At 40.7% G+C, this 14,103-nt stretch overlaps 1 protein-coding gene across 3 annotated transcripts in view; it reads left to right on the top strand.

Annotated features, from left to right (window-relative positions):
- Window positions 1-14,055, top strand: part of LOC130415446 (cytoplasmic dynein 1 intermediate chain 1) — a 55,282-nt gene extending 41,227 nt beyond the window's left edge. For all 3 annotated transcript variants that reach the window (XM_056741169.1, XM_056741168.1, XM_056741170.1), the window contains 7 exons: window positions 167-313; window positions 1,737-1,850; window positions 1,945-2,078; window positions 2,165-2,309; window positions 7,907-8,047; window positions 11,078-11,203; window positions 13,225-14,055. In XM_056741169.1, coding sequence (XP_056597147.1) covers window positions 167-313; window positions 1,737-1,850; window positions 1,945-2,078; window positions 2,165-2,309; window positions 7,907-8,047; window positions 11,078-11,203; window positions 13,225-13,335 — 918 coding nt within the window. In that variant the 3' untranslated portion in view covers window positions 13,336-14,055. The remainder of the gene's footprint in view (window positions 1-166; window positions 314-1,736; window positions 1,851-1,944; window positions 2,079-2,164; window positions 2,310-7,906; window positions 8,048-11,077; window positions 11,204-13,224) is intronic.
- Window positions 14,056-14,103: the final 48 nt, after the last annotated feature.

Genomic DNA, 14,103 nt, shown 5'->3' on the forward strand with positions numbered 1-14,103 from the left:
AACGGTTATTAGAAGTCGATCACACTTTGGCCTTGACTCAAATGCCACCGTAAACCCTTGTAGTATTTCTTCTCATTCTGATCTTAACAGCTTTTACTCCTTTTCTTTCTCCATCTATCGTTGATCTTTTTCTCCTAAAAATCTTTTTCCGTTCTCTTTTCCTCAGTCTCCAGTGGTGTCGGTGGGTTTTGCACGGTTCCATCCGAACCTGTTGGTTGGTGGCACGTACTCAGGGCAGATTGTTCTGTGGGACAACCGAAGCCACAGAAGAACACCCGTTCAGCGGACCCCGCTGTCTGCTGCGGCGCATACAGTAAGACCCCAGGACTTCACTACAAGTACAGTTATCCTTGTTAAAAAAAGGCACTCTGTAGACTTTTTGGTTTTGGAAACTGAAACAAGTTGAGCTTCCAAATTGTTACTGTCAGATGGTTTCCGCCGGAATGCAAATGTAATGAAATACAGAGAAAGCAACTCTAGAGAAAGCGTGTTTGACTACTGCCTCAGTTTGGACGGCATAAAACCTACATGGAAAAAATAATCTGACAATGATGTATCTCTTTGTCACATTATATCACACTAAAAGTGTCCAAATCGTGCACGTATGCACTATTCTACGCCATTTTATAGTATACATAGTGTGAGTAGTGCGTTGACATTGAACTTCTCAAAAAGAATTCCCCCCGGATGATGCACTTTTTCAACCGAAAATATGAAGTATGGAACTGTGGACGTTTCACGCACTTAATGATTGCAGATTTGCTCACGTAGCCGAAGAGAGATGAAGCTAACAGATCCCGCTAGAGCAAAACTCTCCTGCAAAATGATAATGATGACTGAAGTAATGCTGGGCAAAACGGATGAAATCTACATTAAATGTAAAATGTATAAATTGATTTTTATTCACATGCAGTATGCCATGCAATTTGTCACATGCAATTTGTCCGTTTAGGACAATATGGTAAATTTCATGTAAGAGGACCTGTGTATGTAGACAAAAATAGTTCAGGTCTTTATACACCTCTGAAGACATAAATATGTACATTATATTGCATTTAGGTCAATAGATCCTCCAAAACATTACACACTGGACTTTCAAAATAGCTTTTTTCACCCAAAAAGTTTGAGTAAGGTAATACCCAACACAAGTAATGTTGTGACCTTAGTTTCACTTCACTGCTGACTTTAGCATTGAGTCTTAGATCAGTTCATAAGGCCACCGCCCGTCTACCCAGGGCTAGACTGAGTCTGTCAGCACAGTCTGGCTCAATGAGCCCCATGTAACTCCTTGTCATGCAATAAAGACAGTACAGCCTGGTTGCTGAGCCTGGATATGGATGTCCATAGAGCCTCATTGTCTCTGGTCACCACACACACTGCCCCTGAATGCCATACATGCTGAGGGTTTAAACTCCCGTGCCCTCAATAATGAAAGCCTATGTCCCGACGGCCGTCGCTCCACTCCGTCGACCCCTTTCAAAGAGCCCATTGTTAAGCAAAAAACAAAAATCAAATTGAAGGCAATAACGACATAATGGATTTACACAATCGACTGTATTTGCAGACGGGCAGATGCTCGGGCCAGGTTATTGTGTCTGACATTCAGTTCGTAGTGTTTACTAAGGGCCCATTCTTAGCTGTGACACAGTATGTTGCTCAATTTTTGTCTTTCACATAAACTGTCATTTTCTTGCATCCCTCAGATTTGATAATAGTGTAATCCTTTTTTGTTCTAGCACCCCGTGTACTGTGTAAATGTGGTCGGCACCCAGAACGCCAACAATCTGATCACTGTGTCCACAGACGGCAGGATGTGCTCGTGGAGTTTGGATATGCTGTCACAGCCTCAGGTCAGTGCTGACACAACATCAGTCACACCTGTACCAAGGTCAGCTTGCTCCCATTGTCTCGTATCTGATGGCAATACGTGCGTGTTTATTATAGGAGAGCATGGAGCTGGTATATAATAAGTCAAAGCCGGTGGCTGTGACTGGGATGGCATTCCCCACTGGAGACGTCAATAATTATATAGTTGGCAGTGAGGAGGGAACCGTGTATACAGCATCAAGACATGGCAGGTGAATGGCACATGCACAGACTGTCCATGTTAACCCTTGAAAGGCACTTCTCTTTGTCTTGAATTTCTCTTTGTGTCGCACCGTAGTAAAGCCGGTATCTGTGAGATGTTTGAGGGCCATCAGGGGCCAGTGACAGGCATCAGTTGTCACAGCGCCGTGGGCCCCGTCGATTTCTCTCACCTGTTTGTCACCTCGTCTTTTGACTGGACTGTGAAATTGTGGAGCACAAAGGTAAGGCGGTGTATAAACCATAAAACACAATACTTACACTTCTTTTTTCTTTCAATATCCAGAAAACACCATATCAAAATTAACATAAGTTTTGTAAGATATTACACAATTTCTTCAATTAATAAGATGACAAATATTTTTTTGCCCACATCCTTCCTCCCGTTGTCACACAACTTTCTTCCTATTAAGACCACTTTGCAAGATATTTGAATAAAATGAAAGTGTGACCAATAGTTTCAAAACTAACATTTCAAAAAGAAGCACGTAGTCCCTTTACACAAAATGTATTCCTCTCTTTCTGCTAATGCATTTAATTAAGTCATAATTTTCAGAAAAATTTACTTCTGCTCTTGGAATGATCATTTAAACTTTTTGGGTTGGGGCTGGGGGCTATGTAAATGTCCCCCCATGCACAATGTCTATGGTTATTTCGGCTCTAAATCTTTGCTTTGTAAATGAGTAGTCAGTATGAGGGCTGTATTTATAGACCAGTTTGTTTGTCTTAAATGACTGAACTTGGAGCCGGAGTCCCAAGCTTTGAGACCAGCGGACAGTGGCTTTCTGCCTTAATCGGCAAGTTCAGAGATGAATGATTGAGTCGCTTGATTGGGGTTCAAACCACATGTACTGAAGAGGCGGGAAGCGTATGGAGATGGTTGTGCTCACATTCTGCAGTGTGTGTGGAGATTCTGGCTCAGATCACATTACCCACAGTGAGCGAAGCGCGCAGGCCAAGTATGAATAAAAGATGAACACGCTGTAGAAAGAATGTTTGGGGAGGAGAGAGGGACAGTTCACCCAAAGATGAAAATTTTGACATTATACTCAGCAACTCATCATCACGTCGTTCCAACATGTGAGGAGGAGAAATTTCCTGCCAGACACTCAAGTCAAGATGCTTAAAAGTACTCCTTTAAATCATGATTGTCTGATAATCTTGCTTTCCGCTGAGCAGATAACTTGAGAATCGGATCATTGAGTTAGCGAGTTAAACTGTAAATGGATCAGTTGGATTCTTGAAAGAATCGTTCTTTTAAACTGGTTCAGTTCAACGAACAGATGTGATTCTGAAAGATTCGACGCCATGATCTCGCCACAACATTTCTCAAGATAATCTCTAGAATTTCAATCTGTTCCTTACAAACATTTGTTGCATAGCTTCACTTGGTATTAGGGTTGTCACGCTACTATAAACATATCTTACGATACTTAACCAGCTGAAGTATCTCGATACCAAGTAGTATTACGTTGCTGCGCCATGTTCATATTTGAAATCTACAAAATAAACCAGATTTGCTTAATACACAGATCTAAATGAAACATTTTGTACTTTAGTTAAAGGTATTATACTGTGCACTAGAATATTTAGTTGTAGTAACAAAAGTAATTGGATCAATTGTAGCAAATACTGTAGTATATTTTCTTTAATATTTGCTATGGTCAGATTCAAAAACACTAGTGTCTCTGACTTTAAGTAGTTTACTGTAGTAAATACTAAAGTACACTAGTTCCCATAGGAAATAATTGTATTTATACAGCAATGTTTACAAAGGGAAATGTTAGGCCTACTTTAAATGTGAAACTAAAACAGCCAGTAGGTTACGGCAATTTTTACAGAGTCAGCGAATCCTTCAACCAATTTGTTCAAAATGGCTGATTTATTCAAGAACGACGCACACGTCTTGATGAATGACTCACCGAATCATTATCTCGGCCGAGTCATTCAAAACACGATTTTTAGGACAGAAACACCGCAAAAAAGGTAGACGTAAGTGTTTAACTGAACATGACAGCACATATGCAACAACATTGCTTACGGTACTACGATTGTAGCGTTTCAAAAAATAAAGGTATTTTGAAGCTTTACGCCTCAGCACAATGCAAGATGATGTCATTCATTTCCTTGTGAGCCGGTGACTTTCGGCCATACACGAGCGACAGTGAACGTTGACGACATGAAATGGGCGAGTCAAAATTGAGATTGGCTCAACTTTATGCAAATGATGATCGACTTGCGGGACGACTACCAATGAGTAAGGCCCGATTCACATTTTGCGTCTTTTCCACGATCATATTCGTTATTTTAAATGTAGACGCGCGGCAGCCGCGCGGAAATTTAGGGACGACGCGCTCTTTTTTTCATGAGTGTCGGCGCCGGGTCGAGATGAAAAAACTCAACTTTTCAGAAAGCTGCAAGCGCACCGCAAGTCATGTGACAAGAACCAACCAGCCAATATAGACAAGCTCAATGAAAATGGAGACACAGATGATCACAGCATAACTTAATCTAGTAGAAGAGTTGTTGCAAGGTATTATCAGTGCGTATAGTCTATATATCCTTTGTTTATACCTCCTTGTCTCAATGGCTTAACAGCTCCTCGTCAACCGTGGCCCATAGTTGCTTAGCGACGCCAGACGCCAGGAGATCCATGCGTTTCGGAAAAAAAGGAGAACGCACTGCAGCTCACGTTTTCTGCGCAGTTTTAGTCACGAAATCTGAATCAGGCCTAAAGCAGCGGAGCTCATGTCATCAGGGCTTGGGCTTGTTTATAAATGTTACTAGAGCAACCAAAGCTAGGAACACCTTCCAACGTCCTCGCAACAAGAGACTAGCAACACACAGCGACACAGTCTGAACGCACCTTTAGCATCACAATGCTACAGTAGCACTTGTACATCGTGCAACCCTAATCAGTATATGATCACTGCGATCGTTGTATGTAAAACAGGAACGTGAAATTGTCTTTTTGGTTCAATAGAAAAAATAACAGCATGTTGGTTTAAAACACCATGAAGGTTAAGTGAAGAATGACGCAATTTCCTTCGCCATAAATAGACATAAATAGTTCAAAGGAGATAACAAGGAGTTCAAATGCAGTAATGAGTCAGAAAATAAACAACGACAGAAGAGGGTGGACACGGGTCATTTAACAAGGAAGTGGCATTTCTACCGCCTCGAGCCGTCTGAATGATGACCCTAGTATGCAATATACATATCATGCTCTAACACTATCTATGCACGGCCTTACATTGTACACAGGGCTTTGCGAAACCGCAACATACCGCCCTGTCACAAAAAGTTGGGCTCTTGCATTTTCTTCACAAATTTTATGCGCTGTGCATTCTGACAGATATTAAAACATTCCTGGGATGTTATGGATGTGCCTGTGTTATTTTTTGGGGACGGGGGGAATTCCTGACCCTTTGAGGAGAGCCGCAGGAATGCGGGCCTGTCTCCGTCTCTCGCGTGCGGTTCTGGGCACACCTTAGCTTGGAGCAAAGCACCCTGGGAGCCTCGGCACGGTATCAGTCGTATGCAATGTGAGTTTAAAATTTGACCTGATGGGCTATTTTTAGTCACTGACGAGGTAGAATTTAAACACGATAGTATTTTCTTGTGTCTTGTAGAAATCCGTAATGCACTTTTTAATTATATAATGAAATAGAAACATTTATCTGGATGTTGTGGAGAGTTCTAGTTCTAGTGTAGTCCTTTATTTGTCCTTTTATAAAACGGAAAAGAAACAACATGAATTTGCTTACCATCAGTCTATTTCCCTGCTCAAAATACCTTCCATACCGTCCTTGAGTGCCTTTAGTCAAGTCCCTTATGTTTCTATGTAGCGTTTTAAACGCTAGACTGTGATGGGGATGAGACATCTGAATGGCACAGAGACCAGTAACGGTACATACAGATACATTAGCTGCAGGAGAAGAAATACATACAAATGCTAATTTCCATGTGGAAATCTTTTCAGAGACGTCAGAAGGGTTATCGAATGAAAGGGTTCACCACTCTGCAGGGTGAGGAACGTGCACATCACGCACCGTTAGAGAGAGGAAAATATTTTGCAAACTGATCTATAGTCCTCGGGGAGAGTAGAATCAGCACTGGCGCCTTCAGGATTTGGATCTCGTGGGTCAGATGTACTGATGAGATCAGTCCTTGTTGTAATTGGGCCTGTGCTGGTTTGATCATCATGTTACAGAATAGCAATACATAATGCATTGTGCAATGGTAAACACTGTTCATGTGGATATCGGATTGGTGGACATTTTGCAGACAATGCCATGCGTTTGGTGAGAGCTACAGTACTTGTGTTATTTTTGTTTTCAGAAAAACAATACATCACTCTAGGATGGTATTTTGGTTGAATAATACAGTTGCCGCAGATGATTTGGATAAGTAATGGATTGTTAATGGATGTATTGAAGTATGCGCACTGATCATTACTCCCAGTAAGGCTTATCAAACTCATATTTTATATTGATGTCTTGTAATAAAGAAAAATTGGGATAAAATTAGATAAGACCTATCATTTCTTAATTCTAATAAGGGACCCCTATGAACTTTTGGTAGATTTTTTAATTCTTTATATTCTCTCTCTCAAATACCTACTTATCCAGTATCTCTACAACCTCTTCAATCAAACAGCCCTGTGTTTCAATATATATATATATTATTCAGTGTTTATATTTGCTGTATATTATACTTACTGTATATTATAGTGTAATAAAGTATTAACGGAGAACATCGCTAGTAAGTTCTGTTCTGTTTTTTTTATTTTTTACCTTCATAGCCTTTAACTTTGATAGGACAGTGGAAAGAGAGAGACAGGAAATTATGGGATGAGATGGGTACAGGAGCCGGAAAAAGACCATGAGTCAGGATTAGAACTCGGGTCGCCTGAAGTTACTGTTCGTTTTTGACCCAATGTCTATAGAGAAAATATATATACTATTAAAAAAAATGACATTTCATTAAATTGTCTGGTCGGAGCCGATGGTCGAGTGGTTCGTGCTCCGATATATGGCGCCGGTGTGTCCCCGGCGACCAGAGTTCGAATCTGCCTCGTGGTTCCCCCATCCCCTCTCTCTCATCCACTTCACTTCCTGTCCTTACTAAAAATCACTGTCTATCACATAAAGGCAAAAAACTTTAAATATAAAAAATATTAATGAAAATTTAATTGTCTGGAGTTTTTTTTAAATACTAAAAGTTAAATATAATATTACATATAAAAAACAGTAAAAGCAAGCGCACAGCATGTGTCTTTTGGTGTGTTCAAGTGTCTCAATGCACATTCCTCCCTCTCTCTATCTCTCTCTCTCTCTCTCTCTCTCTCTGTCTCTCTGTGGCTCATTAGTGTGCTGTGGTCTGCATTGCTCCCGCCCATCTGTCTGCCTTGTACCTGTTCGGAATGCATCCAGCATTCTCAGGAACTTTGTCGCTCTACCCTACCTCTGGCTCTATACTCTCGCTCTATCTCTTTTTCTCATTCCTTTATTCTTCCTCGCCTGTATGCCACAGACAGCTGTTACACTAAGGTTACAGTACACCTTCACGAGACTTTCATCTAGTGTTTTTTTATGACACTGCTTGAATGTGCAAAGGTTCTAATTAGGCTGATCCCAGACAGGCCTCAGGGCCGCAGCAGCGCCACTCAGTCTACCGCCTATGCCACTCTCTCATTCTCTCTCTCCCTCTCTCGCCCTCCGCCCATCTTCTTTCAACCTCATTACCTTCTCCTTTGGTCCCTGTTGCCTTCTAGTTCACTTTTTATACTCGCCTCAGTTCTTCTTTGTGTGTCCCACAGCAAAACAAGCCACTCTACTCTTTTGAGGACAATTCCGACTACGTCTACGACGTGATGTGGTCGCCCGTGCACCCCTCGCTCTTCGCCGCCGTGGACGGTATGGGTCGTCTGGATCTGTGGAACTTGAACAAGGACACTGAGGTGAGGAAACACTCTCAGACTTGTTTCCCGGGATCACGCCAAGCCAGAGATGAATCAAAACAACAACAGGCTCTTTTTTGTGTGGGCGTCTCCCAGCGGGCCGCCCCTAAATCAGCTCACACGCACAGTTTGTGAGGGTTCAGGAGAATTACTACGATGTGTGCGGATTCTGAGCTAGCCATCATTCCAGAGTTGTTGAGTTCCCATGGGCCGCGGGCCTTGTAAAGTGTTTAGACTGGTCATCTGAGGCCAACTTTTTAGCACCACCAGAATAAATGGACAATATACTGTAAGAATAGACGACGGGAGGGGTTTAAAATCCAGTTTGGCTTTATTAAAGGGATAGAACTAAGTTGACATTATGTCTATATATCTTTCTATCAGAAAGATAGACATTGGGGTCATATTGACTGACAGACATTACATCAAACAGCGCATGTCACTGATAATGGTCTGTCAGCGTACATGACTTGCCTTGATGTTGTTTCATCTTTGACAGTTGACTTAGTGCAACACGGACCATTCACACAATACATCAGCCTGCAATGGGTGACGTGCCCCTAAGGCCATGAGGGCTGTTTGGTGTTACATCTCTCTTGTGTGAAATGAGATCTGCGCTGATTGACACTGGCTGTCCACTGAGGAATACACACCCACTTTAATTACATACTGATCTGAGATCTGCCATTATACGCTGGGTGTTTGCTAAAGCACACCCAATAAACAGCTCGCTGCTTGTAAATTCTTAACATCAGGGGGTTTAACTGTTATACACCCAGGGACCCCCCAGCCAGACTTTCACATTCCCTTAAAAGTACAGTTCACCCAAAAAATAAAATTCAGTCATTATTTACTCACCCTCAAATCTGCATGAATAGTTCTGCCATGAAACTCTAGATGGCGCAGTCTTAAAGTTTAAACCTATCCGAAATAATAACTATTGCACGTTGAAGTGATTGGTTCCATCCATATCAGCAGCCAATGAGCTTGCAGCTCTACATTTAAATCTCAGCTAGTGATTGTTGCAGCAGAGTAACGCTTTTCAGAACCCTCCTCCTTCCCCAGTTCCACATGTATAGATCTGCTACAAGGACCACGTAAGCTGTGGATATATTGGCAGTAGCAAGTCTCCTTACTGGCTCCACCGCAGTAGCAGCAGAGTAGCTGATCTATTCAGCCAAGACCAAATACAATGCATGTCATGCACACTACCATGCTAAACACTCCAAGAGTTGTCATGACAGAAATACGTTTCTAAAGAATCAGAGAAAGGTGTAAAGAAAAATGCTTTCGTAACCAAATAATACTTGGTCACCATTGACTAGCATAGTCAATTACAATAGCATATTCAAAGCTCCCAGTTTGCTTTCCTAAGTACTTCAAAATATCTTCTTTTGTGTTCAACAGAACAAAGAAATGTAAAAAGAAAATTTTCCCCCGCATGTTCCGATCTGCAGCTTGCTGTTTGTTAAGAACAGAGACAGAGTGACTATGTTGTCTTCAAGGGACAGGTCAACCAACAATACAAATTCTTTCATTGTCTATTCACCCTCGTGTCATTTCAAACCTGTATGACTTTCTTTCTTCTGCAGAACACAAAAGAAGATATTTTAGAGAAAGTTGGTAACAAAACAACATAGGCCCCCATTGGCTTCTATTGTTTGGACACAAAACCACTGAAACATTTCTCAAAATAGCTTTTGTGTTCCACAGAAGAAAGAGTCATATACAGGTTTTAAACAACATGAGGTTGAATAAATAATGACAGGATTTATATTTCTGGGAGAACTACCCCTTTATAAATAATGCATGACACGCATACCCACACATGCACACACATGCACACACATGCGCAAACGTGCAAAGATTAGCAGGCAGAAAACAGCCAACAGTTCTCTATTGTCAACTTATAAAGAAATTCACCCATAACGGCATTAACAGACCGTGGCTTCGCCTGGTTCCAATTTACGCAAAAAGAAGCTTGCAGCCAATTTAACCTTGCAGTTGACTCTTGGAGGAAGCTGCTCACTAATAGCTCTCAGGCTGTGGTTAGCCTGTTCTGAAGCGAGGAAGCTTTTGTATTAGCCAGCGTACAGCTTCCATCTCTGCTGACAACATATGTCAGGCCGGTCTCAGCTGTCATAAGTAATAGGCAGAAATCACCCTCACGCACGAGGGCACACGCGCGCCACACGGCCTGTGTTCGGCTTTAATGTGTGTAGTGCTAGTTTGCATGGTGATTTATGAAATCATTAAAAGGCCTCACAATCTTTTTCAGCGGGCCTGTGGATTTAGAGCTCAAGTTGAGGAAGTGTGATGTACTTCCTGTTCCTGAGCTTAGCTTTGACTTCTCATAATCGTAAAAGTGCTACTGTATGTTTATGATTACATATAAATAATATTCAAAAAGAGTTAATACTGTGACGATGTTTTGAGGTTGTCTTCACATTTATACGATTATTTAATATTTATTATCTCAATTCTTGAGCAGTGTTTACTGTTTTTATATTTTTGCTTCTTTAATTTGAGCTTCACTGAGTGGTTATAAATCTTCAGATATGAAAGATATATCAGTATGAACCTACATTTCTCACTGCATTCTTCCAAAACCAAATTATCTGAGCTATGCCATCCACATTCATTTTATAGCCCTTTACTCTTTCTGCATGCCAACCATTGTTCTACTTTCATTGCTCCTAAAGAATGTTAAGAGAAACACCTAATACAAGTAAAAACCTGAATGAAGCCTAACTTAGAGCTCCCTTAAAGGAACAGTTCACCCAGTAATAAAAATCCTGACATTCTTTCTTTCTACCTCATATCCTTAATGTACTTCTGTGAAACACGATAGAAGATATTTAGAGAGGTGGTTTGAGTCCATACAATGGAAGTCAGCAGCGGACAATGTGGTTTGGTTAGCAACGTTCCTCAAAATATCTTCTTTTGTGTTTCCTAGAAGAAAGAAACGTGTTCAGGTTTGAAGCGAACATTTAATGCATGTAGCTCTGTGTGTTTTGATGTTGTGTGCAGGTGCCCACTGCTAGTGTGACTATAGAGGGCGCTCCTGCGCTCAATCGCGTCAGATGGGCGTCTGGGGGAAAGGAAGTCGCTGTGGGAGATTCAGAGGGGCGTGTCTGGATTTACGACGTTGGAGAGGTATGAACCTATCAGTTTTGTTGTGTCAGTAATTCATTATCGCAACGTGCAAAATTATTTTTATTATTCGCACTGGTTTGTATCAAGATGTACAGCAAAAAGGTCATCAATGCAAACCAGTTCTAAACAGAATACATGCAGAACGAAAGAAATGAAAAATTGATCTTGACATACAGGGTTTGCTTGCTTCCCGGTTTCACTGCGCGGCGAGCTTGTTGTTGTTCGCAATTTTTATTTTAAATCTTTATTTTAAGACGGCTTCCACATGACTTAACCACCGCCACAGAGCGGCAAACCACCAGGACTCCCTGTTCACCCTGTTCTTTTCTGTCTCCGGGTTTCGCTGCGCGTGTGGGGCAGAGCTAATCTTAGCGCGGTGTGTTGTGGTAATTGAGAGTAGGGCGGTCGAGCTTGTGGGCTCCTTGGGCTGATGATAATGGTGGGTCATCAATAAAATGAAGTGAAGGAAAGTTGAAGGCTGCTTTTTTTTGGAGTTTATTTACAAAAGGCCTCCCGTAAACTTTGACAAAAAACGTAACAGGGCCGGCGGGCCGCCACTACTGGATCCTGCCTGCTTTATATTTAGAAGAGTTTGTTAAATATTTGCTTTGGATCACCGCAGCATGTTTCTACTATGCATGAGTCATATCGCACACATGGTTCAAATGTCATTTTTGGGTGGTTAACAGTAGAAGTATGTTTTGTTTTTAAACCACAGGTCACCCCTATAACAAAGCTAAATTTTGCATACTCTCATACTCATACTATAGACTGTTCAGTGACAACAACAAAAGCAAATGTTATGTGACCCAAACGTAACTTCCAGTTGACCTCTGCAAAGAATCAATAACTGTTGAGTAGTTTTAATTTAATTTATTATATTTATTATACCATCAATTACTAATATGGATTAATTATAATATAAATGAAATTAAAATTGTTATATTATAACCAAACACAGACCGGAAGTGAACTTCAGGCCAGCGTGTGTGTCTGATGAAACCGGATACAATGCATCACATAATGACATATAATCAGATTGTGTAGCTAATGTTGACCTAATGTTGTTAGTACTTAAAAAATAAAGGGATTATGACATCATATACAATTATGGCTATGAACAAAAATATTTGAATTTAACTTTTTACATTATCTAAATGAAAAAACTGTATGTTTTTAATTATTAAATACTTGTCGGTGCTTGTCAAGTTGACAAGCACTTTTAGAAAGTTTTATTGGTTAGATATTTGCAGACCCCAGTGACAAACATAAAGAGTAACTAGTAATAATAATAATAACATTTAGAAAATATAAAGATACAAGGTTTTAGAAGAACATCAGCTTTATTTTTATATTCAGAGAATTCCGTATTTTAATTAGCACAAACTTAACAATTTAAGTTCAATCTACATGCGAAAGACTTTAAAGGTTTTGTCCTTTTCCAGTGCAGTGCTAGTATACATTTTGTATTTAGAGTATACACTTTATATACATGTTTCCGATCATCTATTGCAGTTACAAGGTCATTTATCGATGCACGCCCCTTAAGACCCCCTGCTGAACTATATAAGAGTTTGATTTGGTCTTTGGTTTGGAAGTGGCTGTCATTTCCACCCACCTCTCTATTCCTGTTTAATTATACCCTGTAGATCTCTCCCTCTTTCTCTCTCTTTCTCTCTCTCTCTCTCTCTCTCTCTGCCTGGGCGGCAGGCAGCCGTCTTTTCTCATCTAAATCTGATTCTGACAGCAGAAAGCGATCCCACATCGTCACCCAGCCGCCCCGAGTCCCCATCTTCCCCTTCCTGAGAGCTGACACGATAAATATTCAGCACTCAAAGGCCAAACAAGCAGCTTTATTGTTCTGTCTCTAAATCACAATGTGCGGTGATCTCTTTCCTCTCCCATACTGTGACAGCGCATGTAATGCGTAGCTTTGCACTTGATGTGGTGGTTTTGGAGGGGATTGGGGGTGGTCGGATTTTTGACGCAAGTTCTCTAAATCGCTCATCTGTTGCCTGCAGATGGCCGTGCCCCATAGTGAGGACTGGTCCCATTTCGCTCGTACGCTGGTGGAAATCCGTGCCAACCATGGAGATGGTGAGGAGGAGGGGACCGGCGAGCTGTCGACGTAAAGTGCATTTCTAAACACAGGACGAGCGTAATTGTGAATCCAGACCTATGTAACACAACCAAATAGCCTGCATGTCCACTACTACTGTTCTGCTTGCTCCCATTCATGTTCAGTTGCTCACTGAATTGTAACTTTGGCGTTCGGTTGGGTTAGGTTATCGTGAGCTTCATGTATAGTTTTGTATTGCAAGATTTCATGTATTTTATGATCCGTCTCATTACTGTGAAAATGTGAATTTAAAGATGAAATGCTGCTAGGAAGACATCTTTGATGTTGGTTTATGGTGAGTTTTTAAATACTTGGACTTTGTGTGTGCGTTTCTACTAAACCCTCTGCATGAAATGCAAATAATGTCATACATACAGTACATAGCCAGTGGATGCGTATATACTATATATTCCTATATATATATATATATATATATATATATATATATAATTATGTCAGTATACTAACAGTGGCTTTCTTGTCAGTGTTATTGTGATGCAACAGAGTATTAAACTCTCATGCACTGAAAAAAAGCAACGCTCATCTAAAGACAAGATGTTATATTGTGTTATTGAAAGTGAGAAATATGTGGGTAAATTATTGACCAAAAACATGCTCCCGGAAGTTTTGGTTTTGATGTTTTAATAAACCTTGCCGTCAATGTATCTATTTCTGCCGTACAGTTACACAAAATCTGTATTGTATTGTTGTATTAAACTGATCGTACAAATGAGATGAAGGTCTAGAAATTAAAATAGAAATATAGTACAACATCCAACAA

This window comes from Triplophysa dalaica, chromosome 25, assembly GCF_015846415.1.
Source record: "Triplophysa dalaica isolate WHDGS20190420 chromosome 25, ASM1584641v1, whole genome shotgun sequence".
Classification (NCBI taxonomy): domain Eukaryota; kingdom Metazoa; phylum Chordata; class Actinopteri; order Cypriniformes; family Nemacheilidae; genus Triplophysa; species Triplophysa dalaica.